The following is a 23809-nucleotide window of genomic DNA, read 5'->3' as shown; positions in this document are numbered from 1 at the left end:
AGAAGTGAGTCACTAACTCCAGTCCATACTCAAGGGAGGGGGAATTAGGCTCCGCCTTTGGGAAACGTGTCAATGAACCCGTGGACGTATTTTAAAACCCCTTCAAAAGGACACGCAGATGGGTTCAAGGTTACTTGGCTGACTTGTAGTGACCTATGCGTCAGACAGTGTAGTAGCCTTTGAGGTTTCATAGAAGTGGTCTCTGCTCTCAAGGGATTAATTTTAGTAAGCCACAATTACAGAATTAATAATAAATTCTTATAGGTGCTTTTCTAGAAGTCTGTCCAGACGGCAGTGATCCCAAAAGACTGATAGTGTATGGGAAAGCACTTTGGAACCTGTAAAGGTCAAAATAAATTTGTAGTATTGAGCTAGAGCATTTACGATGACTTGGATCTGAATTTTAGATAATGTTATATTACAAAATATTTGGCTCTCCAGCCCACTTCTCCACATTAGTAGATTTGTGTTGCGAGCATACAGTATATAAGCCCTAAGTGACCTGAAATCTGTACAGAGCCCTTGACGTTTTTCCCACTTTTACAATGTTTAGTTGTCATCTGTTCCTCTCCAAAGACCAGCGGCTGGTGGACTTGTGTACAGAACCATGTGTGGGACCTGGCTTCAGTCAGAGCTCAGATATGGGAAGAGGATGGTGGAAAATCATCACCCTTGTTCTGATTCCATCTATTAAAAGAAATATGACTGAAACACATTCCCATGCCAGACTGCAAGGTTATTTTAACTTTAGAAAAGTAAATTGTATTAATCAAATTGTATCAGTGGTAACAATACATCTGGCTTATGGTTTGATTCTTTTAAGATTGGCACTGAGAGTTTCCAGAACTACTTGGGTGGATGAAGGAGCATTTTCTCTATACTTTTAGAAACATCCCTGGCTTTCCCCTCTCTATAAACTTCTCCCTTGTTCTCTTACATCATTCTGCTCATTCTGTCTCTTTACATCTGCTTCCGTTTCTCTTTTCTCTGATTGGACTGTTGGGGAAGAGTGGAAAGGGCAGGGGAAACGAAGGGGGATGTAGATGGCATGGTGCAGGGATCATGTGTTTTCACCAATGACCTTTAAATCCATGTAGTTCTTGGAAGAGATTGAGCTTCTCAGTGGTAGAATGACATCCAGACTCCATGGTTATTAACCCTTTGGTAAGTCACAGAATTCGTTGAAGATTGAACAAACCTTTGGACTTGCTGTCCAGAAAGGCATGTAGGCACTTGCTTGCCCAGCGTGCCTAGGGCACTCCCTGAAGCCCATCTCTGGAGAGTGACACTCAGCCTTTCCTCCTACTGGCTCTCCCAAGGGATGGAACCCACAGTGCAGCAGGAACTGGGCCTCTCTGAGGCGGGGCCGTGGTGGTCAGGGGAGCCATGGCCCCCTAAGAAGGCCGGTCAGAACACTGAGGCTGGACGATGCGTGTGCAAAAGGCAAAACCTCCCCTCTCTCCATGACACCCTCCTTCTGTGCACAGACTCTCTGACCTGGGAGTCTAGGCACCTTGGGGTAAGAGCTCTTGCCTCAACAGACGACCTTCCATTGGCCTCCACCCATAAAGGGGGGTGACTAGATCAGAGGACATAAGAGCAGAAACAAATGTCATGTAACTTTAATTAACACACTTGATTACAATTTCCCCTTCTCAGCATTAACTCCAGTGGTGCCTTAGCCATTCCAGGGTGACTGACAGCCCCGCCAAATCCATGTTTTCCAAATATAAGAATAATAGTAATTGTACTTTATATTATCATCATACCCAAAAGTTTAGCAAAACTGTACTCTGTGGTGTATGTAATTACCCTCAAGGGAAAATTAATCTTTTTCAAGCCCAGCAGTGCTCTGCTTTTATTTTTTTTTACAAGAAAACGTCCTTAATTTATTTTCTGGCTTCTTTTGCACAAGAGAAGCAGATGAGAAGATTTCCTGGTCTAGTTTGTCAGACTAGCTAGACAGCTCCTGTTTACTTTGAGGGGCTATCTTGGTTAGTTATCGCTTCAAGATGCCTTTAGAAATGCAGCTTGGAGCTTGGTTATCTCAGTGCACCTTGGGCAGAGAGAATGGAGCTCTGGATATTCCAACTCCTGACCCTCCGAGCTCTGGTTAGAAATGGGGGAATTCCAGTGATAATCCAGATTGTCTTCAACCAAAATCGGAAACGTCTCAGTGCCCTCTGCCCTCTGCCCTCTGCCCTCTCTCAGATGTTGCAGGGCTTGATTAGTCACTAGGGTTAGTGTGTCTCCTCACCCCAGCCCTGTGAAAAGCCTCCCCGTACTGGGTGCCTGACCATGCATCACAATGCAAACTGGTTGGTCCCAGAAGCGATTAGTAACCTTCCTTCTTTCTGCTTTCCTTTTCTAGTTCACATTAGGTTGTTCATCCGACAACATTAGAGGTTTACATATGTGGCAGCTGGAATTTTTGTTGTTTTAATTGGGGGGGGGGGGAAGGGACAAGGGGACATGAAGCTGACATTTCTGAGGTCCTGCCATGTACTACTGTCTCACTGTCATCCTTCAGGAAGCCCAGCATATAGATAAGGTTCTTCGTGGTTGGAGATGTGGAAATGGGGGCTCCGATTGGAATCCTATCTAATCACTAACTTGCTCTGAGCCTTGGTTTCCTCATTCCTTCTTTACTGGCTGCTGTTATAACTGAGTAAGATGGTGTGTGGAACCACATGGCAAATACTAAACGACTCTCAGGAACTGTGAAGGTCTGAGATTTTAGCCTGTTTGCAAGCAAACAAGTCGGCCTACCCTAGTTTACTGGACGCTGGCAGAAGGCAGGAGACCCCCAGATCAGAGTCAAAGGCCTTTATTACTCATGGTACGCAGGCAGCACAAGCTTCATGTGTGCGTCCGTTCCCCCTTTCCTTCAAAGTTCCATGGGAGTCACATGGAGTGGCCCACTGGATTGGCATCACAAATAGTAGAGAAACTCCCAGATTAGGGAGCCCAAGTCTGTATTGACCAGGGCTGGCCAATAAGTAAACCTGCCCTTTGCTCTTAGGAAACATGAATCTTTTATGATGGGTTGCAAGTAAACCTGCCTTCTTTTCTACTGGGAGACACTATCTCTATCTTCCAAGGCTCTTTGTTCTTCAAACATCCTTGACAAGCTAGTCCAAAACAAGGGCTGTCAGTGTCTTTGCTAGCAAAATGTGCAGAAATGCAAGAGACTTAGAGTTTTCTCCCCCAAATATCTATTTATTCAGTAAGTGTTTATTGAGATTTTACTATAGGGCATATATTACAAGGTGCTGGGGACTTTTCAGTGGACGGGACACACGAGGTCCCTGCCCTCCTGGAGTGTTGATCATGACACAATATTCAGAATGATGATTCAGAATCCATGCCCTGATATCAGAGTGCTTATGGGAATGGTGGGACAGAATATTTGAAATTGGGACTTGATGGGGAATTCCGGTATGTAGTCCCTATATCCACAGTAGGTGATTCATAAATCTCTGAGAATATATTGTCTGGCTGATTTGGTCCTTAATTAATTTTAGGTGGAAAAGCCTCAGACTCTATGGAGATGTTTAGGTGAACGCATCTTTTAGGTCATGTCCCCTTCTCCTTCCCTTCCGTTCCCTGGCAAAAAGAAACCATACAGGCCTGGAACCAAACAGGCTGGGCAGGCACCTTGGTTCTGCTTTGCCCTGCTTGTGTGGCCTTGGCCATGACATCTGATGTCTCCAAACTTCTGTGTGTCCAGAGCACCTGTCCTTTTACAGCAGGACCAAAAAGTGGCAGGTGCTACTGGTTTTGTGCCTTCAACAGTCCATATTTTTGCCTTCAGATTAGTGGATTCTAAGCCAGCGTCAGAGGCTTCTTAAACCTGAATGGTCAGTTTTCCCACAGGTGTACAGAGGAAAGTCAGGGCAAAGAGGCTGAGGAGACACCCAACCAAAGAGGAAAGACGGAGAAGCTCAGGGATGGCCCCAGAGCTGGTTGCTAGAGCTCCTAGACATTTCCTAGGAAGCCGTAGATGTCCATTCTGAAAGCATCCCAAGCACAAATGTGATCCTAACATAGGTTCTGTGTTTTCTCAACTGTAAAATGGAGATAATCCCTCGATGGATTGGTGTGAGGATGAATCAAAGTCATTCGTTACAAGTGTTTAGCATAGTCTCTGTTTTACAGTGGCTTTTCTGGAGTTGTTCTTAGTGTCTTTTGGTTTACTGTCGGATATTACATTTCAAATGAAAAAAGCCAACCTTGTCAGTCTCCTAGCAAACCAGGGGGACTGCCTTTTCTTTCTACTGCCTTTTCTGTTTCTCTTCCCCCAGGATCCCTTTGAACTGAATTGACCCCATGTCTTTACTTCTGTAGCATAACAAGGATTTGGAATTGCATTAACCCAGGGAGGAACTCAAGTGCCTGGGAGGTCATTGAGGTCAGCAGAGAAATGGCTGGGAAAGTGCCCATTAATGAGCTGAGTGGGAGAAAGACAAACATCACCTGACACTTCCTCTTGTGCTCTGACACTACTTTTCCCTCCGGAAAATGGACTGCTACGATTCACGGGGTGATTTCAGGGTGACACGTTTTATCCCCCAGGCTTCCTTTGGTGGATGATGGTGGTCTACTATGAGGGAATTGGTCAGTGTTATCTCTTTTAAAGGGGAGAGGTGACCTGCAACTCCCATCTTGGGGGGACCAGAAACCTTGGGGCGGCTCATTAAAGAGGGGGTGCCCGCTGGCCCCCAGAGGGTGTGTGTTTGCCAAGACAGGCCTTTGTAAGGGGCAGAGGGATGGAGAGGAGGGAAGTGCTGGTTGGTCTCCACGAGAGACCTTTTCCTTCTCTCTCTCCAAGTGGCAGCGGGAAGATGCTAGGTTTACACTAACAAAGGAAAGGACTCAACTTTGTCCATATCGCCATGATCTGTTTCAGGCTGACCTAGTGATTTTCTGAATAAATAGAGATGAGGGTGGGGAGGAGTAGCAGAGACCAAGAATTTGAAGGTAGAGCTGAGGATGAGGAGCCCCAGGTTTGCCAGGTCAGACCACGTGGTCGCCTTCTTGGCTCCCACCGTCCTGCCCCAGGCGAGAGGAGACAGGGCTCTTCCCTCTGTGGACACTGTGAAGTGCCCCGCGGTTGGGTGGCTCTCCTGATGCCTGCTTCCAGTTGTGTCTGGGAGGGAAGCTAGATGCAGTCCTTGCCTGGGAGCCCCTTGCCTCTGAGTTTTCTCCAGCATCATGACTGGCAGCATTCGGGGAAGGAAGAGAACTGCAGGTGCAGACCATGCTGTTGAAATGGCAACTTAGCAGCTGTTTCCTGGGCACCTGTCAGGCGCCAGGTGGTGTTGCCAGGCAGGTGCCGTACACGGAAGACCCAGGCCTGCCCTTGTTCAGCTTGGCCGCGAGGGGTGCCACATATAACACCCGTGATCACACACATTGCTACAAAGGAGGGGAGCATGATACCAAATCACAGGGAGATGTGACTGAGTTTAGAGAGGTGCTGACTGGAAAAAAAGCACAACGTGGGAGTTGTGACTTCTTCAGTTTTATTTGGGGCAAAATGAGGACTATAGCCTGGGAGACAGCATTTCAGATAGCTCTGGGAAACTGCTCCAAAGAGGCAGGGGGGAAGGGCAGTATATATGTGATTTTGGTGAAGGGGGAGTACATACAATCAAGCACATATTTTTTTTTTTTTTTTCACACACACACACTGTATTTTATTTTTACAAGAGATAAATAGACTGACACCAAGCATTGTACATGGATGACCACAACAAAAGCAAGAATGATTGCAATTACCAAACATGAAACACACTCATACTATGTCATAATATTGACATTCAGTCCAGTAATCCTCCTCTGTAACAGCTCCTTTACTTTGCAGTGAAAATTGATTTGTATATTCTTTGCCTCTGAGTCCTTGTGGGATTTTTTTTTTTTTTAATTCAGACAGAAAGTCACAAAAATTATACTCATCCTCATCAGTTCACTCAGTCCCATGTAATTAATTGTTTTTTTTTTATCTTGATCTTTTGTTAGCACTTTTATGAGTTCATCAGTTTTTCATCAGAGTTCTGAAAATGCTTATTCATTCAGTTCAGCAGTACAGTCAGTTACCAGAAACCTGTACTTGTCAGAGTCTTTTCCATGAATTTCTTGAAGATGAAACCCTTTTATAGGAACATATTTGCAAAATCATCAGAGTACACCCAGAACTGTCTGTAAATGACAAAAGACTTAAAAATGACCACGGTAAAAGATTTGATGAAAGTTCATAATAATGCAGTTGACAAGAAAATTAGTTATTTCTGAGATATACATTTTAAAGTAATAACTAGGATTATTACTTATAACATTATACCAGAACATATAAGATTTTTAGAAATTTCATGTAATGTCTGAAACATTTATATTAACATATTTCCATACAAATACAAATATAAGATTTTTAGAAATTTCATGTAATGTCTGAAACATTTATATTAACATATTTCCATACATATTTCCATACAAATACAAATATAAGATTTTTAGAAATTTCATGTAATATCTGAAACATTTATATTAACATATTTCCATACAAATAACCCAATGAAAGTTTAGTATTAGTTGTTTTGTTTGTTTTTTTATACTGCAGGTTCTTATTAGGCATCAATTTTATACACATCAGTGTATACATGTCAATCCCAATCGCCCAATTCAGCACACCACCATCCCCACCTCACCGCAGTTTTCCCCCCTTGGTGTCCATATGTCCATTCTCTACATCTGTGTCTCAACTTCTGCCCTGCAAACTGGAATCAAGCACATATTTTTTTGCAGAAGGTTTCTGCTAGTCACGAGGAGCAGTCGTCACCACGAAGGATTTTAGTGCTTTTCTATATATGAGGCAATGCAAGAATTGGGCTCATAAAATCCTCTTCTGAAAATATCTAACTATCTGAAGACCTGTTCTGCCAGTTTTTCCCAGAGCAAAGAGGGCCTCATTCCTGCTCTCCACCCTGAACGCCTTTCAGGGGGTGTTGAAGGTCAGCCGCTGCAGCGGCTCATGATTTAATCCTTGTAGAGGTAGATGGCAAGTGCCAGTTTGTAGTTGACAGGGGCAGGAAGGCCGCTCTGAGAGGGCTGGTGGCCTTTAAGCTGAGACTCATCAAAGAATGGGGGTACAATGGAATATTACTCAGCCATAAAAAGAAACGAAATTGAGTTATTTGTAGTGAGGTGGATGGACCTAGAGTCTGTCATACAGAGTGAAGTAAGTCAGAAAGAGAAAAACAAATACCGTATGCTAACACATATATATGGAATCTAAGGGAAAAAAAAAAAGGTCATGAAGAACCTAGGGGCAAGACGGGAATAAAGACACAGACCTACTAGAGAATGGACTTGAGGATATGGGGAGGGGGAAGTGTAAGCTGGGACGAAGTGAGAGAGTGGCATGGACATATATACACTACCAAATGTAAAATAGATAGCTAGTGGGAAGCAGCCGCATAGCACAGGGAGATCAGCTCGGTGCTTTGTGACCACCTAGAGGGGTGGGATAGGGAGGGTGGGAGGGAGGGAGATGCAAGACGGAGGGGATGGGGACATATGTATATGTATGACTGATTCACTTTGTTATGAAGCAGAAACTGACACACCATTGTAAAGCAATTATACTCCAATAAAGATGTTAAAAAAAAAGAATGGGGGTGAGAGGGTGGAGAGAGTGTGCCTGAGGCTCCTTAAATGGTAGCTAATTATCACCACAAAGGCATTCGCAGCTTGTTTATTTTAAGCTAAGCAATACAAAATTATCTCCCAATTTAAAATGAATCCCTTAGCACAGGAGCGTATAATTTCTTGCAGTATTGACGTTTACAGGCTGCCTCTCCCGGGAACTTTGTGAGGGGCAGGCCTGGGTTTGCTCTCTCCGGGGCCCTAGTCCCAGCCCCGCCCGCCTCCACAGTATTGAATGGTGAGTGCTGTGCACGCAACACGTTCCCAGTTCCCGACCATGGGGACTTGGTCGCCCGGCTACGCAGGTCGGGGAATGCCTCGGCCGGCGGGGCGGGGGCTCAAGCCAGGGTGTGACACCAAGGCGCCAGCTCTTAACCGTCTCCCCGTCCCCTGCTTTTTAGATCATATTATTTGACATTGTAGGGACCACTACTCTCACTCCCTGAAGAGCCTTCAGAATTTATTTTAACCTACGGTTTCAAGGACTTTTTCGCCTAATATTTACTGATGGAGTATGGGATCAATGCATCTTGAGTGAGGTAGGAGGGGAGGGGTCGGCCAAGGTTGGAGTGGCCTCATGTCGCTGTACCATCCGATGATACGTTTTATTTTTGAATTCCACGTTTCCTTTGTTCCCAGGTGAAGGAGGCCCCTCCCGAGGCTGAGATGGTGTTCACGCGGGTGGCCTTTCAGATGAACAGAGCCTCGTGGCGGAAGCATGAGGAGAAGCGGGCGGCCGTGATGGTGGGCGTTCTCATCGGCCTGTTCGTGCTGTGCTGCAGCCCCTTCTTCCTGACGGAGCTCATCAGCCCCCTCTGTGCCTGCAGCCTGCCCCCCATCTGGAAAAGCGTATTCCTGTGGCTTGGCTACTCCAACTCTTTCTTCAACCCCCTGATTTACACGGCATTGAACAAGAACTACAGCAATGCCTTCAGGAAACTTCTCACCAAGCAGAGATAAACCCAGGGCTTGGAGAGACACGCAGGTAGGGTCGTGGGGAGGGAACTGGGATCTCTCCCCTTCACCCGAGATCTGGGTGGGAGCCTTCCCCACAGCTAAGTATTAGTGACGTTTGGGAACCACACCACCTGGGCCTGGACTATAGGAGCAGCAGTGCCAAAGGTTCTCCAGAAAAACAGCAAACGGTTGGCAAGCGTGCAGCTATGTCCTCTTGCCGTGTATGTGGCAGACATTGCTAATTGATCTCGGCACATCTCCCCACTGAGGAGGAACCTGGCCTCAGAATCCTCTTCAGACAGCACATCAGGCGGTTACTGCAAATTGGCTAGAATTCATACAAGAGTCAAAGCTGATTTGCCCTTCCTTTATCTAATTAGCATATTCCTCAGCACAGGGCCCCAGTGGCCTGTTTGGTGGCCCACTCAGGAGCCTGTCTTCTTTGTGAAACAGCCCTCCCCTCACCCTTATCCACCCAATTCAACTTATCTTTCCCAAATTCCAAGGCAGTGTATCCCAATTTGGGTGACAAGGATCATCTGAACTTTTGTTTTCTAAAAAAATTGTCCAGTTCAACCCATATCTACTGAATCAGACTTGCAAAGAAGAGGTCTGGTAATTTATATTTTATTAAGTTCTCTAGATGATCTTTTTTTTAATCAGTGAGAGGCACTGCTGGATGCTTAGGCTGCTCTTTAGAGCAATTAAATTGGCATTTCTGGGGGGTACGATCCGGGCAGTAGTGCTTTTTAAAGCTCCCTGGGTGATTCCACTGTACAGCCAGCACTGGGAACCCCTGGTGAGGCCTTTCCTCTGCTTCTGTGCGAGGAAGAGCAGCTGTGCGAAATGCTTCCATTACTTCACCATTCTGACTTGTAGACGTAATAAAGTACTTCTGAAGCATTCATTTCTGGGTTCAGAATCATTCACACGTGATTGGTCACACACACGGATACATGTTCGTATGTACATACACTCACGTGTACGTCACTGCGATGGGGAAAATGTCTGCTGTGAAACTAAAACACAGACACCACCACCAACCCCTCCCCATCAAAACTGCCACAGTGAATCTTGGCCTTCCTGAAAATGTTAAATGTGGCCCAGGTATGGAGGAATCCAAGGGCCTTGATGAGGGGGGTGCCTGGACTAAGTCATCTTGGCCAGAGTCTACCTGATTTTGGAGGTGGCTGGCTGCCTATTGATTAGGTGTTTTAATTTACATGAAACAGTTCACCCCACCATTGGCTCACTTGATGTCTGAGGTATGCAGACCATCTTTCAACTTACACTATAGAGTATCTGTACTATGGAGTTTATCAGAATATAGGTCCACTGGGCCTTTTCCAAAATCTTTGGGACAGATAGAATCTTTTTTTAAGTTTTAGAAATGCAATGTGGTGTGTAATCTATAGATTAATTAATACCCCCAGCTCCTCTGGGCCAGCAGCCTCTAATCAAACACATGGGTACTTCTGCAGTAAAATGCATGAATATTTACACTGCGAGAAAAGAACTAAAAATAACCTCACACTGGGTCAGATCAGATTTTATCATCAAATGAGTTAGAAACAACCTTTGTTTCCTGAGCTTTCTGTGCTTTGCTATTGAGGACCTGTACAACCTCAAGCCACCTGAAGTCCCAAACTTGCTCAGCCCTGCTGAGAGGAGGGATTCTGCAGGGAGTCTGGGAAGAGTACGTGGTCCAACCATTCCTTTGCTGCTAGAGGACGGGACATGGCCCCTAGGACAGCCTTCTTGGAGTCGTAGTTTGGAAATATGTTCTTCTCTTTCACTGAAGGTGCTTCAAGAAATAGGCTTACGAAACTTATCAGTGCTTTTCACATAAAGCTGTAGTTGAAGTCATCTGATTACACTCTTTGTGAAGGCATGTTTTCTTATGATAATGGGAACTTTTAATTGACCATCTTTCTGTTTTTATTCTGATCAGGAGGCAGAACCAAATTTATGGCTTAACTTTGGAATCTATGTAGGAAGGGGTAACCTACTTGTGTTTGATGTTCCTAGCCAGTCTATAATCCCAATTCTTATTTAGGGTCTCCCTATTCTAGCGTTTTATGTCTTATTTGTACTTTACCATCATAGTCTGTGTATTTCCTACAGGCTGCCTCAAATCCTCTGTGAACTGAGACAGGGAAGAAAGGACCGGGAGATGACTGACAAGCTGGATGCAGTGGAAAAGGTGGGCACATCATTACTGATCAAATGGCATCCTCAAACATCGTCACCGGTGGGTTTTAAGGGCTATAGCTCAAGCTTGGGGCTAGTGAGGATTTTCCCCTCTTGGTTGAAAGACGCTAGGTGGTGTTAATGGTCTTCTCCCCGTCCCTCCCCTCATAAAACACACAACCAGGAATACATTTAACAGTACTCTTTATTGAGCACCCACCCCGTGTAGCTGCTATACTAGGTTTCATATACAAATACTCGTTTAATCCTACGTCTATCCTACAAGGTAGGTACTGTCCTCATTAAATCATGTTCCAAGAGGGTGAGAAGCTTGCCTGTGGTCACACAGCACATGGTAGAACAGTACCTGGACTCAAGTCTGCCTGAATCCAAACATGGGAAAGTGAAGGGGACACAACAGAGATCTGACTGGACTCCATGTTTCAATGTTGGCTTGCATTCCGCAGCACGGAATCCACACCTGGTGTAGTGGCCCCACTTGCATCGTTCTGGTTGGATTTCAGGCAGGAGCCTTAGAGGAAGAGTCTAGGAATGGCTGGGGGGTGGGGAGGGGAATGCAAGTTTTTGGTTTACTCTCACTATTGGATAGGATGCTTTATCACTGTGTTCATCTGGCCTGGGCTTTGACTTAATGCAGGATCATTATGGAAGCATCCCAGGTAGCAGGAATCATTTATGTTGAGTTCTTCTTGAAAGGGAGTTGCTGGCCGGCCAACTTGATGGCAATTTCTGTTGGACCTTTCAGAGTTGAACTTTTTCTTCAGTTAGTGAGGCCTTCCCTGACTACTCACTATAATTACAAAATGCTCAGTTTCTGAGACAGAGCAGTTGATGATTAACTTTACGTAAGGATGTACTTGTAATTCCTTTCAATACAGAGTATCAGAAGTAGAAATCTATAGACAAACTAATGGATTTACAATAAACATTGCAGGAACTCCCTTAAGCCTAATGTCTCTGTTCTGCATCAAATCTCTCTGCCTGTAGGACATGAGGGAGACAGGGTTGGGAGGCTGTAAGAGGAATTAATCTCTTCCTTGCCAGAATTTATTTGCTGATTAAGTTATCACTGAAGGGTCTTCATGTCCAAATCCAATTCCATAAAGTTCCAGGCCTGTAGGGTGGGTGTGGCTAACCCCATAGTTTCATTTTGTAAATTTAGTCCCGCATAAAGTATGCTCCTTTTCTCCCCTTTATCGCAGCCTCCATGTTTCTTCAGGCGTGTCTGAAGGCAATCTGGATTCTGCTCACGACTGCTGTCCTTTGTGAGCATCTCTTCCACATGTGGGTACCACCCCCGGAAGCCCTCTCTTCTGGCCCCTGACCTTCTCCCTCCACACTAAAGCTGGATGATACAGAGAAGTGTCTTTTAAACTCCAGGTCACAACTTGTCACGAAATCAATTGGTGATCATCTCAGACAGCTGTGTTCTCAGTGTCTGTACACAATCACTACAGAATCTGGGTGGCGCAGAGCGACAAGCCTTCACTCCCTGCTAAGGTGTCTCTGAGTTGCTGGGATTTCACTGATCCAGGCTGGGCTCTTCTGGGCTCAGCTTCAAGCTGCGGGTTGGTCTCCATGTATCTCTGAACCTTCTCGGGCCAGCAGGGTAAGTTCTTTTCCAGAGAGATGTGCAAGGGGACAAGCCCGGCACACAGCACATTCTCAAACCTTTGCTCCTATCAAGGCTGCTAATAACCCATAGACCAGACCGAGCCCAAAGTCAAGGGTGGGGAAGCACATTCCATCTGCCGGGGTGCCATGACAAACGTGTCCGCTCTGGGGAGTGAAGAACGCAATCCAATAATTCAATGCTTAGCATTTTCCAAAAGTTACGTAGGACAGGAAAAACAGCAGAGTGTAGTGTGGAAAGGGTAAGCACTGTCTCATAAAACCCCTTCCAGGCATGTTTCCGCTGGATTATCAGTCACCGCTTAGCCAGACTCCCCACTTCTGTCCTTGGCGCCCCCTGCAGTCCGTAGTCAGCACAGCTGCCAGAGGGGTCTCTCCTGAAATCTTCTCAAAACCCTCCAGTGGTTTCCCACGCAGGACCCCTTCCTGCTCCTCGGACTCACCTGCTGGGCCTGCTTCTACCTACACCTTGACACTTGCTACCCCCTCTGCCTGGAATTCTCTTCACACGGTATCTATCTATGTGATTCATCCCCTCACTAGTAGTGAGGTTTTGTTTATTAATATTTATTTAATGCTAAGAACGCAGATATCCTAAAGAAGGGGCCGACAATTAAAGAACAGTCTTTTTTTTTTTTCTAAATAGGATTTTCGTAATAAAACCACTAGTGATTCAAACCACTAAAACAGAAAAGCACACAAATCTAGAAAAATGCACAACGTATTTTCTCTCTTACTGGAATTAATCTGACAACACCTAAATATTATCTTTAAGAAAGAGCAATATTAAAATTGTGCAAAGAGACAGTACCCATAGCTTTTAAACCATGAAACCAGTACCTGGCGTGTAATCAAATGAAAGCATGTAAAACAGTCTGCAGTTTATAGAATCGAAAGAAAATCAGGGTAACTAAAAAGTGAAAGAAAGGCAATTAGGGGGGCTTCCCTGGTGGCGCAGTGGTTGAGAATCTGCCTGTCAATGCAGGGGACACGGGTTCGAGCCCTGGTCTGGGAAGATCTCACATGCCACGGAGCAACTAGGCCCATGAGCCACAACTACTGAGCCTGCGCATCTGGAGCCTGTGCTCAGCAACAAGAGAGGCCGCGATAGTGAGAGGCCCGCGCACCGCGATGAAGAGTGGCCCCGCTCGCCGCAACTGGAGAAAGCCCTTGCACAGAAACGAAGACCCAACACAGCCAAAAATAAATTAATTAATTAATAAATAATAAAAAAAAAAGAAAGGCAATTAGGCACAGGAGATACTCTGTAAAGCAGGATGCTCCCATGAGCATCTACTTGTCTACTGCAAGCTTGGATGAAACCAGGAGGCTCTGAACGCCGAGAATCACTGATCAGACAGATAAAATGTGGCATCTATGATAGGCAGCAAATTATCTGGCTGTCTGGTAAAACTTCCAGAATATAAACTGAGGTAGTTTTCAGTAAAGAATGCAAAGTAGTATCCCCTGCCTACACATTATAAAATTGCAGCCATCACCACCAAACCAGACACTTTGCTGGTTTGCTTAGTCAGCACACTGAAGCAAAATGCGATAACGTACGTGTTACCTGTTTGTACACTTTCCCCTCAGGAGTGTACCTCTAGGAAAACAGGTTCCTTTGCCTGCTTGGGTCTATTCCCAGGGCCTGACCCCGAGCAGAAGCTCAAATATTTGTTGGTTGAATGAATGAGTGAACAGGGATTTATTTTTTCTCATGGAATAAGAAATAAGGAGGCAAGCGGTCCCCACGTTGGTTCGGAAGCTCGTCGTGCCTTCAGGGAGCCAGGCTCTTTCCAGCCTTTCACTCAGGGTGCCGCTGTCCTTTCCGACGGTCTGGAAATGGCGAAGGCTGCTCCAGCGCCCTGCTCTTCCCCAGCCACCTGCGGAACAGAAGCGCTTCTCTGCATCTCGTGCTGATCAGCAGGAAGGAGGTCTCCTCCTCCGTATTGGCCGTAACTGGGCTAGACACCCAATTATGTGCACGTCTGTAGACCAATTCTTGGCAAACAGAAATAGAATTCTCATGACTGTTTTAGGACAGCCGTCACGCTTCCTCTCCTGGGGCTGGACACACTGCCGCCCAGAGCTGGACAAAATTGGTTCCGCTGGCCAGGAGAGGGACCACCCACATCAGGTTTCCACAGAGGGCAGGCGCAACTCCCCGGGCCATGACTCAGAGGTCCCACCTCCATCTTTTAAAGCCCGAAAGCCAGAGGAACACGGGTTGTGCTGTGATCCTCACGAGACGGAGGCAACCGTACAGCAGCCCTGGTCTGTTCCCGGGATGCAGCCACTTCACCGTCCCCCCGACCGCGTCCCGCTCACTGCCACCCAAACCCACTCATGTAATCAGAGCAGAGCCACTCACTGCTTCGTCTCCCCGGAGCTGTTCCTCCGGAAGAGGAGGGCGCCCGCTTCGCTTCTCTATTTCCCCCAAGACCCAAGACAAGGAGATTAACTACTTCGGGCTCAAGGACTTTCAATTCCTAAAGAAAGCAGATGTACTGAACAAGAATCTGATGTCCTGTTTCTATTGTTTAGGATAGTAAACAAAGTTAAAATTTAAAAACTTTATTTTTTGAATAGATAATACATGTACATGGTACAAAATGCAAAAGGTACAAACGGTACAGAGTGAAAAGTCCCCCCCAGCCCTCTTCCCAGAGGCACGCGAGGCTGTCAGGTTCCCGTGGATCCCATCAGAGGCGCTCTATCTGCACACACACATGTACGGACAGGGACAACCACAGGCATTTTCTCCACCCCCTTCCATTTTTTTCTTTTTTTTTTTTTAGAAACAAACACTACTAAGCCAACAGCCTCTTTTTCCCCACTTAACCATGCATCTTAGCGATCATTCCATGGCAGTACATACAGAGTGGCTTAATATTCCATTGTATGGATTTGCCACAATTTATTTAACCATTGCCCTACGTTGGTGGTAGTTTCCAACTTTTTACTATTACAAATAATGCTGCAATGAAAATCCTTGTATATAGGAAAAATCCTTACAAGTAGCATGGCTGGCCCGAAAGATTTGTGCATTTGCACTTTTGACAGGAATTGTCTGACTACCCTCCAAGGGGATGTACTGCTCATACTTCTGTATCCAGAATGCTGTATCCCGGGGCTGCTTCCCACTTCTTGGTTTCATGTGGCTCAGTCATTTCAACCAGACAAGTTACCTTTATGCATGGCTTACTTTGAGCCAAAACATACTCATGACCCGATCACTGACAGTAATGTGCTTCCTTTCTTCCCCCTTCCCCCCATCTACATGGGGAGAAGATACCTCTGTAAAACATAATTCCTTTGAAAGGCCTGAAACCTCTGACACCTTTCTCATCCCAACTATCAAGGTTAGAGTGTAACAAAGACTCTGGGATCCTCTAAAGCTGCGGAATAAAATTGCCTCCTTGTTCTCAAGCTAAGCATAAAATAGATGAAAGGTTCAATCTAAACTTTGCTAATACAGGGATGCATAGCTGCAATGTGGAGAAGCTGTTTTATCCAGCCAGAATTTCCTCATCATCCACTCTAGCCAGATGCCGAGGAGACCGCGGGGAACAATACAGGCAAAGTGCCTGCATTTGCTGCTCTTACACACCAGAGGGGAGGGCAGGCAACACACGTCGCAAAAGACTACATAAGAGTCCAACAGTGACGTGTGCCATCAAGACAGCACAGGGGAGAGGGCAGTGTGTGGTCAGGGCTGCAGGCTGACACTGAGGGGTCTGTGTGAGCAGCGGGGGGTCTGTCAAGGCCCTTGCCCACGATCTGGGAGGGAGGGCAGTCCAGGCAGAGGCAAAGCAGGTGTGAGCCTGGCACTTTTGAGGAACTGACGTAAGGCTGACGCGGAGAACCCGTCGTGGTCCCCACGCTGCCAAAGAGGCTGCCGACCAGCCACTAAATCTCCCCTAATGTTTTTACACATTTATTGTGAGAACAGCGGAGACCATAACATTATTTTTTAGTAGCATTTTCAGCCTATCACCATGTGCTGTGAGAGGGAATGCTGTGGGCTGGCGGAAAAGGACCAAGAGAGGGCCTGGGGACTCTGAAGACGCATCACACGGGCCCCCCTCCCGGCCAGTGCCCAGCCACCCGGACAGACAGTGGGCCCTCACCCTACGGGGGCTCTTCACCATCGGCTCTGCAGCAAGTCGTGCTTTCCTTGAGGCCAACGCTGGCCATGTGCGACTCATAAAGTACCTCCTTCCTCAGAGTGTGTTCTAAGCCAGGGATCCCCGACTCCCAGGGCGGTAGTGGTCCAGGGCCCGTTAGGAACAGGGCCGCACACAGGAGGTGAGCGGCGGGCGGGCGGGCAAAGCTTCTTCTGCTGCTCTGCATAGCTCCCCATCGCTCGCATCACAGCCTGAACCATCCTCCCGCCCCCTTCTGTGGAAAAACTGTCTTCCACGAAACCGGGCCCTGGTGCCGAAAAGGTTGGGGACCGCCCACTAACTGCAGCTCAGGCTCCGCCTAGTAACTGGCAGCACGTGCTGCTAAAAGATCCACTCCCCTCTCACAATGGTCACCCGTCACCTGCAGAGAGGGCGACACAAGGCCGTGCTGAGGTGACGGAGATCAGGGTGGCACAGGTTTGCAGGCCACAGCTGACGGGCCAAAGTGCCCTCGGGCAGGGCTGCTCTGGTCACTACAGACGTGATCGGGGCTGTCAGCCTGACAGCCTGAGGCCTTCCCCATCCCCTGCGCCTGGTTTCAGGAGGCCCAGTAGCTGCGGGGTTCGTCAGGGAGCGGATCTTCAGCCTGGGAAAGGCCTCCTGTCTTCTGGCCCCGCTGCCGGCCCAGTGGACACTGGTAGGACCCGGCTCTCCACAGAACATGGGCAATGAACCCAAACCCAATTAAAACCATACCCTGCAGACTCTAAGAGAGCTCAGGCCTGACGAGCTTGGGCTGTGCCCTCCCTGTTAAAAAGGGAGACAGGCCCCTGGCTTGTAACCTCAGCGCCTCCCTCGGGTGTGATTAGCTGAGCCCAGTGAGCCAGGAGCCGGAACCCAGGCCAAGGACAGCAACAAATACGTCCCCAGACGCCTCGTGATCGTCTGGCATGTCCTGCTCACAGCAGCTCTGATTTCCGTTTAAACCAAAGCAGCCCCGTGTACTCCCTGAGGTGCAAGTGGGAGAGAGGGGAGCCCCAGCCCAGAGGTTCCCCGAGAATCCCAGGGCACCTGCCGTCAGCAAGCTCACTGCTCTGACTGAGCAGGGACAACGGACCGCTCCCCGGGGAATCCCTGTTCCTCCCGAAGCACAGGTTTCCTAAAAGTAACTTACTTTTTAGCTCCAGAAAAGCCTGTGGGCTTAGCAGAACGGCCAGCCATACTCTGTGGGCACACGGAAGGAACAATCCTGGGAGGGCCCCCTGAAGGGCTTCTGAAATGATCAGGGCCTCGCGGCATCTCCTCAGCCTCTGAGGCCTAACTGTAAAGCACGTCCTCGTTTTATGTCCTCATTACTCACAAGGGCACCGTCCGCCCTGTGGCTTATCTGTGGCAAACAGAATTCTCAAGACGGGCTTCTGTAGTTTAATTCAAAATGTGCTCAAGGAACAGAAGTTGATTTATTATCTGGCTTAGGCCTCGTAGATTAAAAAATGGGAAAAGATATCTACTGATACCTCCCTACACCAAAACCAAACCAAACGAAACTGTTTAGAAACAGCCCAAAGTAAACGCCCGCACTTTTAGAAGAATTATCGGTTGCTTTGGATTAGTCGTGCCCTACTTTCCCCGATCATCTAGAAGGAGGACCGCCACAACCTCCGATATTACCTGTTCCTCCTCCCTACCACCTGTGGATAATACACGAATAATCCAATTACTCAAAAGTTGTTAGTTAGGGAGTGGGCCTATGAGCTTCTCAACAAGATAGCCAAGATGTTTCTCTGAACCCGAAAGGGTTTCCAGTCAAACTGTCGTCTCCTTCCCCTGCCCTCGGGGCACCACCTGCTCTTTGGCAGTCACTTGCTTCAACTTCATCGAGTCCTTTCAGAACCCACAAATGACCGGGCTCAGGGCACGTGAGAAGCGCACGGCCCAGGCGCAGTGCCCTTATCACTGGGCACCGGGGGCAGCCTCCTCATGGGGTGGGCCTCGCTGCCAGGACACAGAAGCCAAGGGCTGCTAATCCAGCAAGAGGCTCTTTAAGTCTGTAGGCATCAGCCCTGCTTAACGCACACATCAGGGAACTAAAAATGAGCGCGGTGTCCCCGTGGCTGCGCTGAGCGCCCTACTTGCATGTTTCAGCTTTTATGTTTTATGGCCCAAACCTGCTGACTGGTACGTGTGCAAGGCGCGTGTGGAATGACGTGCAAGCCTCGTGCTGGGTTCACTGACCCCAAGCTGCCAGATTCCCCAGGGCTGGGGCAGGAGGAGTTCCGTCTGGATGGACTGCTCCTTCCGGAGGAGAAACTTGAGCCCTCCACCTTCCCTTCAAGGCCCTGCAAAGGCGGGTCCCAGCCCACCTTTCCAGACTGGTCTCTAAAGCCTCCTGCAGAGACTGGCCGCTCACGCCTCTCCCCACAAGCACGCCTTGCACTCTCCCCACACCCTCTTCAGTTTTAATCACAGCCATACGTTATCCAAAGTGGCCTTCCCACCAATCTGTGCTATTACATTGCTGTTCCCCCTTCAGATCCAGCCCAGCCCCAGCCGGCTCCATGAAGCCCTCTGGATCTCCACCCACCTCGCTGCTCTTCCTGCTGGGACGCCCTCTGGCACCTGCTCACGGCTGGTCCCTCCGCCACTTACACGCTGGCCTGGACGGCCGTGCCCGGTGGGAGAGCCCATCTCCGGGCCCAGCCCTGACCTGTGCGAGCGGAGGGCATGTGATGTGCTCTTCGCGAGGGGGGCACAGGACCACCCACAGGCAGGCTGGGACTCCCAGGAGAAGAGGGCGAGGTGAGGGGGTCATTCTTACCTACGTGCCCTCAAGCTGAGGCCCTTGTTTTCGATTTCTGGTGGGAGGGACTTGAGCGGAGCCTGAGGGTGAAGCCAGGGCAGGTGCTGAGCTTTCTTTCTAGCTGCTACACCATCAAGCCTGCTGGCTGGCACCCGAGGGGACGGGAACAAAAGGCACCACGGGCAAGTGAAAGGCCCAGGTGAGCAACACTCACCTGGGCTGGTCATTCAGCTAAAAGCCTTGTTTATTAGGGAAAAAAAATCCCGGAGGTCAAGCTCTGGGGCCACTCGCCGGGAGCCTGGCAGCAGGGTCTGCGCCTCCCTGCTCTCTCCCTCGGCGCCTCCGTCTCAGCGGCTCTCAATTAACATTACTTTATTCAGAGTCCAGACAAACACGGTACCTTCATATGTGCAATGTCACTGGAGAAATAAGAGCTGAATCGACATAGAGAACAAATACTGCCCACATTTCTTCACCGGAGGATGGGCGTTATCCGAGCCACAACGGGTGCACCATCTGATTCCATCGACAACAATGGAAGCAAACAGGAGAAAGGAAATATCCAGGGTGTCGAGATCATCACACCTGCTTCTTTGCTGCAGCGTTCAGAACCATTTCACCATCTTGTAGTAGATACACGGCATTTAGAAAAAGACATCGGTGACGTACGATGCCGTCTGGGAATTTTCAGGAGGCCTTGGCTTTCACCTTGGACAGCAGCACCTCGTTCTTGCGGCCCTCCTGGAGGGGAAGCAGAGAGAGAGAGAGCAGAGAGGTGGGGGCCGCGTCAGCACCTGCGTGAGGCTCAGATGGCCTCTCCATCCTTTCCCATCCCGCAGGGAGCCCTGCGGACCATGGAGCGGCCTCCTTGCACACTGCCACCAGCATGGCATAGCTTCCTGGCCACACGCTGACCTTCAAGGCCCCAACGGCTACAAAGATGACTGGTTTCTGGCCTGTCAGACTGAGGATAGGAGAGGATTAGGCACTGTCGTTCCAAAAGACTTCAAGACGCCTCTAAGATCCCAAGGGACAGAAGCAGAAAGCAGACACCTATGTGCCAATCTTGGACCCCTCCAGCGAGGAAGGGGGAAAGTCCTCGGAGACCACGGCCTAAGGAGTTATAAGAGGCAGCCCCAGTCCACACAGCAGGCAGAGCACATAGAAAAGCTCCTACCCCGGCAAGAGTGAAGGTTAAGAATACCCTTGGCTTTACGAGAGAAACCCACAGAAGACAGAGGGAGAGAGACGCGTCAAGGGACACCTGCCCCTCAAAGTGAGCTGAAGGAAAGCCCTCACTGTGTGTGCGGAGGGGTCACTGGGGCCCTCCCCCGCGTGGGGAGTCTGGCGTCCAGGGTGCAAGGCCACCGCTGCATCGTTTTGTATCCCCTCCTTCCAAAGCTTATCACTGTGTGTCCTCCTTCCCCCTTGTTCGTGGTGGCCTTGACAGGTCAGGGTACCTCCATCTGCTAGCACACCATCTCCACCCCTTCCCCGGGCCACGTCACAAGGAGCCGAGTGAGAGGTGAATGCGGTAGGGGGAAGGGCCTGGAGGGGTCGAGCCCGAGGGTGCAGGCCCGGCAGTGTGGCTAGGCCTCCAGTTGCCATGCTTGGCTGGAGATCCACTTAGTGTGCAGGAAAAATTTTCTGTCACCCTTGGCCCCTCTGCATCCAAGACCCCTAAAGTCAATGTTTCCATCTCCCTGGGCCCGGCCAGGCACTCCCACTTGTCTGGAGGCCCTTTGGTCTTTCTGGCTGCAAGGACCCTGGTTCACCCGGGGTTTCTGCGTATCTTCCACTCAGACCTGGGGAGGCTCTGGGCTGGGCGGGGGTGAAGCTGAATTGTTCTGCCAGAAGCAAGATACTCGGACATTTTTTAAGCACGTGCTTTTGGAGGGGTAGATAGTTAATTTTTCCTGGGGATGGGAAGAAAAAGAAGGTGAAGATAAGTAACATTTGTTGTGTCAGAAAAGGTGAGAAGAAAGTTTTCTTATTTAAAATGAGTTACTGAGATTTGCTTGGGCGAAAAACCTCCAGCCAAAAAAAAGGGGGGGGGCAGGGGGAGGGGGAAAGACAGACCAAGACAGGCAGAGTCATGCTATTATACTGTTACACCACTTTCTCTACTTCTGTGTGTTTTTCAAAATTTCCATAATAAAAGAATAAAACAATAAAACAATGAATAAATAACTTTTGTTACCCACCTCACCTTCTGAACAGAGCAAAGAAAAAACCCCCCAAAACTAAAACAAACAACTCGTAAGCGTCAAAACACTGCTGTGGCAGAGACCACCGGGGTGATTCTGCTCGTCACACCACACTGAGATGATGCTTGAAGTTCTCAGTAAAGACATCCTTGGCTGTCACCTGGAGCGTGAGCACTGATTACATTTCATGGAATCTCCTCGGAGCCTTTTGGGACTACAAAATGATACTGTCTGTCTGTTCAAAGCAAATACAGAAAGGGCCCTTTAGGTATTTCTTTCTATAAAAAAGGGAAAATGTCTCCTCCCTCCTGCTTCTTTCCTGCTGAAGACGGTACGGGGCTCGCTACGTGCCGGACACCCTGAGTTCCGCCCACCGGAGATTACGTGCCCAGAGCCAGCATCATAAGAATGTATGGCTGGCATTCGTCAGAACCAGGCTAGAATCTGAATCTTGGTTTGGTGACCTTGTGACAGACTGTGCTTTGAGAAACACAATTAGTTGGTGTAATAATGCGATTCAGGTGATTCCAGAGTATGTGTTTTTTCCTGGCAGACTGGTTATTAATAAACCCTCCCAGAGCAAGCAAGTCAATGGGATTTTAGAGACAACCCGATGTTGCCAGTCAAAAAGGCCTTGATCCCAGAGGAGGCTGGATCAGGACGAGGCCATGACCCAGTGCCGGCACAGAGCCCACAGGCGTCATGGGGCTCAGTTAATGTGGAGTCAACTGAACCATAAAGGGACGACGGCGGTGGTCAAAGGCCATGTTCTGGCTAACACCGTGCTCTGCATGAAGAACCATTACTGCCCAGGACGGTGCTGGGGACCAGGATGCAGTGAGGATGCAGAACTGGGGAGCAGAAGCCCAAGCAGGTCGGGCAGAGGCACATAAAGGAGGCGGGCAGAGGGTTCCGGGAGGAGAGTCCATCCTGGGATGAAAGTCTGACTTTTCGAACTGTGTTCCTTCCACAGATGAGATCTTACCTGACACTGCAATACGTAAAAGAGCAGAATTCCTCTGCCTGGGGGAATGGGGTGGAAACTGGGGAGTAGCAAGCAAACCTCAACACCTGTGATGGCCCCAAGTTACCTCAGAGGATCTTGGAAAAAAAATTTAAGATTTGGGAATGCTAACCTGTGGTGGTTAATTTTAAATTTTTGCCAAGTAAAATGATAAAAAAAAAAAAAAGGAATGCATACTGTCACTATCATTTTATAAGAGAGAGCAATTTTAACATCAAAAAACAAGGGGACATGCAATTTTTTAAAAAGGTGAGTCCTTTAAGTGAAATACACTTAGCTATCTGAGGAACATATTACATTCCCCCTACCCCCTTTCTTCCAACTTGTTTGGCCAGCACCAGGTCCAGTCTGGGGTCTTCTCGGGCTCTGAGGGCCCCACCCTCAGTCTCTGACTGAGAGTAACTGTGCCGAGGAGGCGGGAACGTGGAAACCTCAATCTTAACACGTCTGAGGGAACCTTTCCTTCAGAGATCACCCCAAGCCTTCAGCCTGAGAGCCTGCAGCGCAACCATGAGCTTTTCTGCTTCACTTTCATTTGCTTTGCTTCTCACAGCTTATACTTACCCTCCTCAACTCATCTGCTTTCTGCTCCGGCTGTCAAAGGGCAGTGCTGGTGTTCACGCAACACTGTGAAATGTAATTCTCCTCTGAGCCTCTTCTCTTTGCGCGTTATTTGGGAAGAGCGAGCTCTGATGGGGAGCAGCGGGTCCCTATCTGTTTGTTCCCTGTCAGCTCCAACTCCTGCCGGCCCCAGGGGCTCCCAGGCCCGGAGCACCTCGCCTGGCCACTCTGCCCAAGGCCAGGTCCTTCTCGTTGGAGAGAGGCCTTCCTTGACCACACCCTCTACATTAGTCCCCGCCAAGGCAATGGCTGGAAGTACTTCTTACTTGTTACTACTTGTTTATGAGGGTCTGCTTCCTAGCTTGCTCTCTGTCTCCCCAACCACAGTGCAAGCTCCCGGACACAGGGACCCAGTCTGTTTTATGACCTGAGGTATCTATCCCAGGGCCGTGGCAGGAGCTGGAAGAACATTTGTTGACAAGGACGAGAGAATCTGAAATGCCTACGGTTGTGGTTCTCAAAAGTCAAGTTACAAAAGAGGGAAGAAGTAGAGAAGAAAAAGACAAGGAAGGGAGAGGGAAGAGCC

General features: G+C 48.5%; 1 protein-coding gene, 1 long non-coding RNA gene and 1 pseudogene across 4 annotated transcripts in view; 2 read left to right on the top strand and 1 right to left on the bottom strand.

The window, feature by feature from the left end:
• The window catches only part of LOC309662747 (5-hydroxytryptamine receptor 5B-like), a 41327-nt pseudogene extending 28949 nt beyond the window's left edge, over positions 1 to 12378 (top strand). Inside the window, exons 4-7 of the transcript XR_014268406.1 lie at positions 8344 to 8689; positions 10786 to 10912; positions 12075 to 12156; positions 12253 to 12378. The product of XR_014268406.1 is annotated as a 5-hydroxytryptamine receptor 5B-like (transcript). The remainder of the gene's footprint in view (positions 1 to 8343; positions 8690 to 10785; positions 10913 to 12074; positions 12157 to 12252) is intronic.
• Positions 12379 to 12488: 110 nt separating this feature from the next.
• On the top strand, positions 12489 to 13967 carry LOC309662771. The gene is made up of 2 exons (XR_014264938.1): positions 12489 to 13432; positions 13748 to 13967. It is a non-coding gene; the product is annotated as an uncharacterized lncRNA (long non-coding RNA).
• Positions 13968 to 15062: 1095 nt separating this feature from the next.
• The window catches only part of CCDC93 (CCC complex scaffolding subunit CCDC93), an 88991-nt gene continuing 80244 nt past the window's right edge, over positions 15063 to 23809 (bottom strand). For both annotated transcript variants that reach the window (XM_082465835.1, XM_082465836.1), the window contains exon 24: positions 15063 to 20172. In XM_082465835.1, coding sequence (XP_082321961.1) covers positions 20119 to 20172 — 54 coding nt within the window. In that variant the 3' untranslated portion in view covers positions 15063 to 20118. The remainder of the gene's footprint in view (positions 20173 to 23809) is intronic.

This window comes from Balaenoptera physalus (genome assembly GCF_965194825.1).
Source record: "Balaenoptera physalus genome assembly, chromosome: 6".
NCBI classification, from domain to species: Eukaryota; Metazoa; Chordata; class Mammalia; order Artiodactyla; family Balaenopteridae; genus Balaenoptera; species Balaenoptera physalus.
This window is presented reverse-complemented; position numbering and strand designations above follow the sequence as displayed.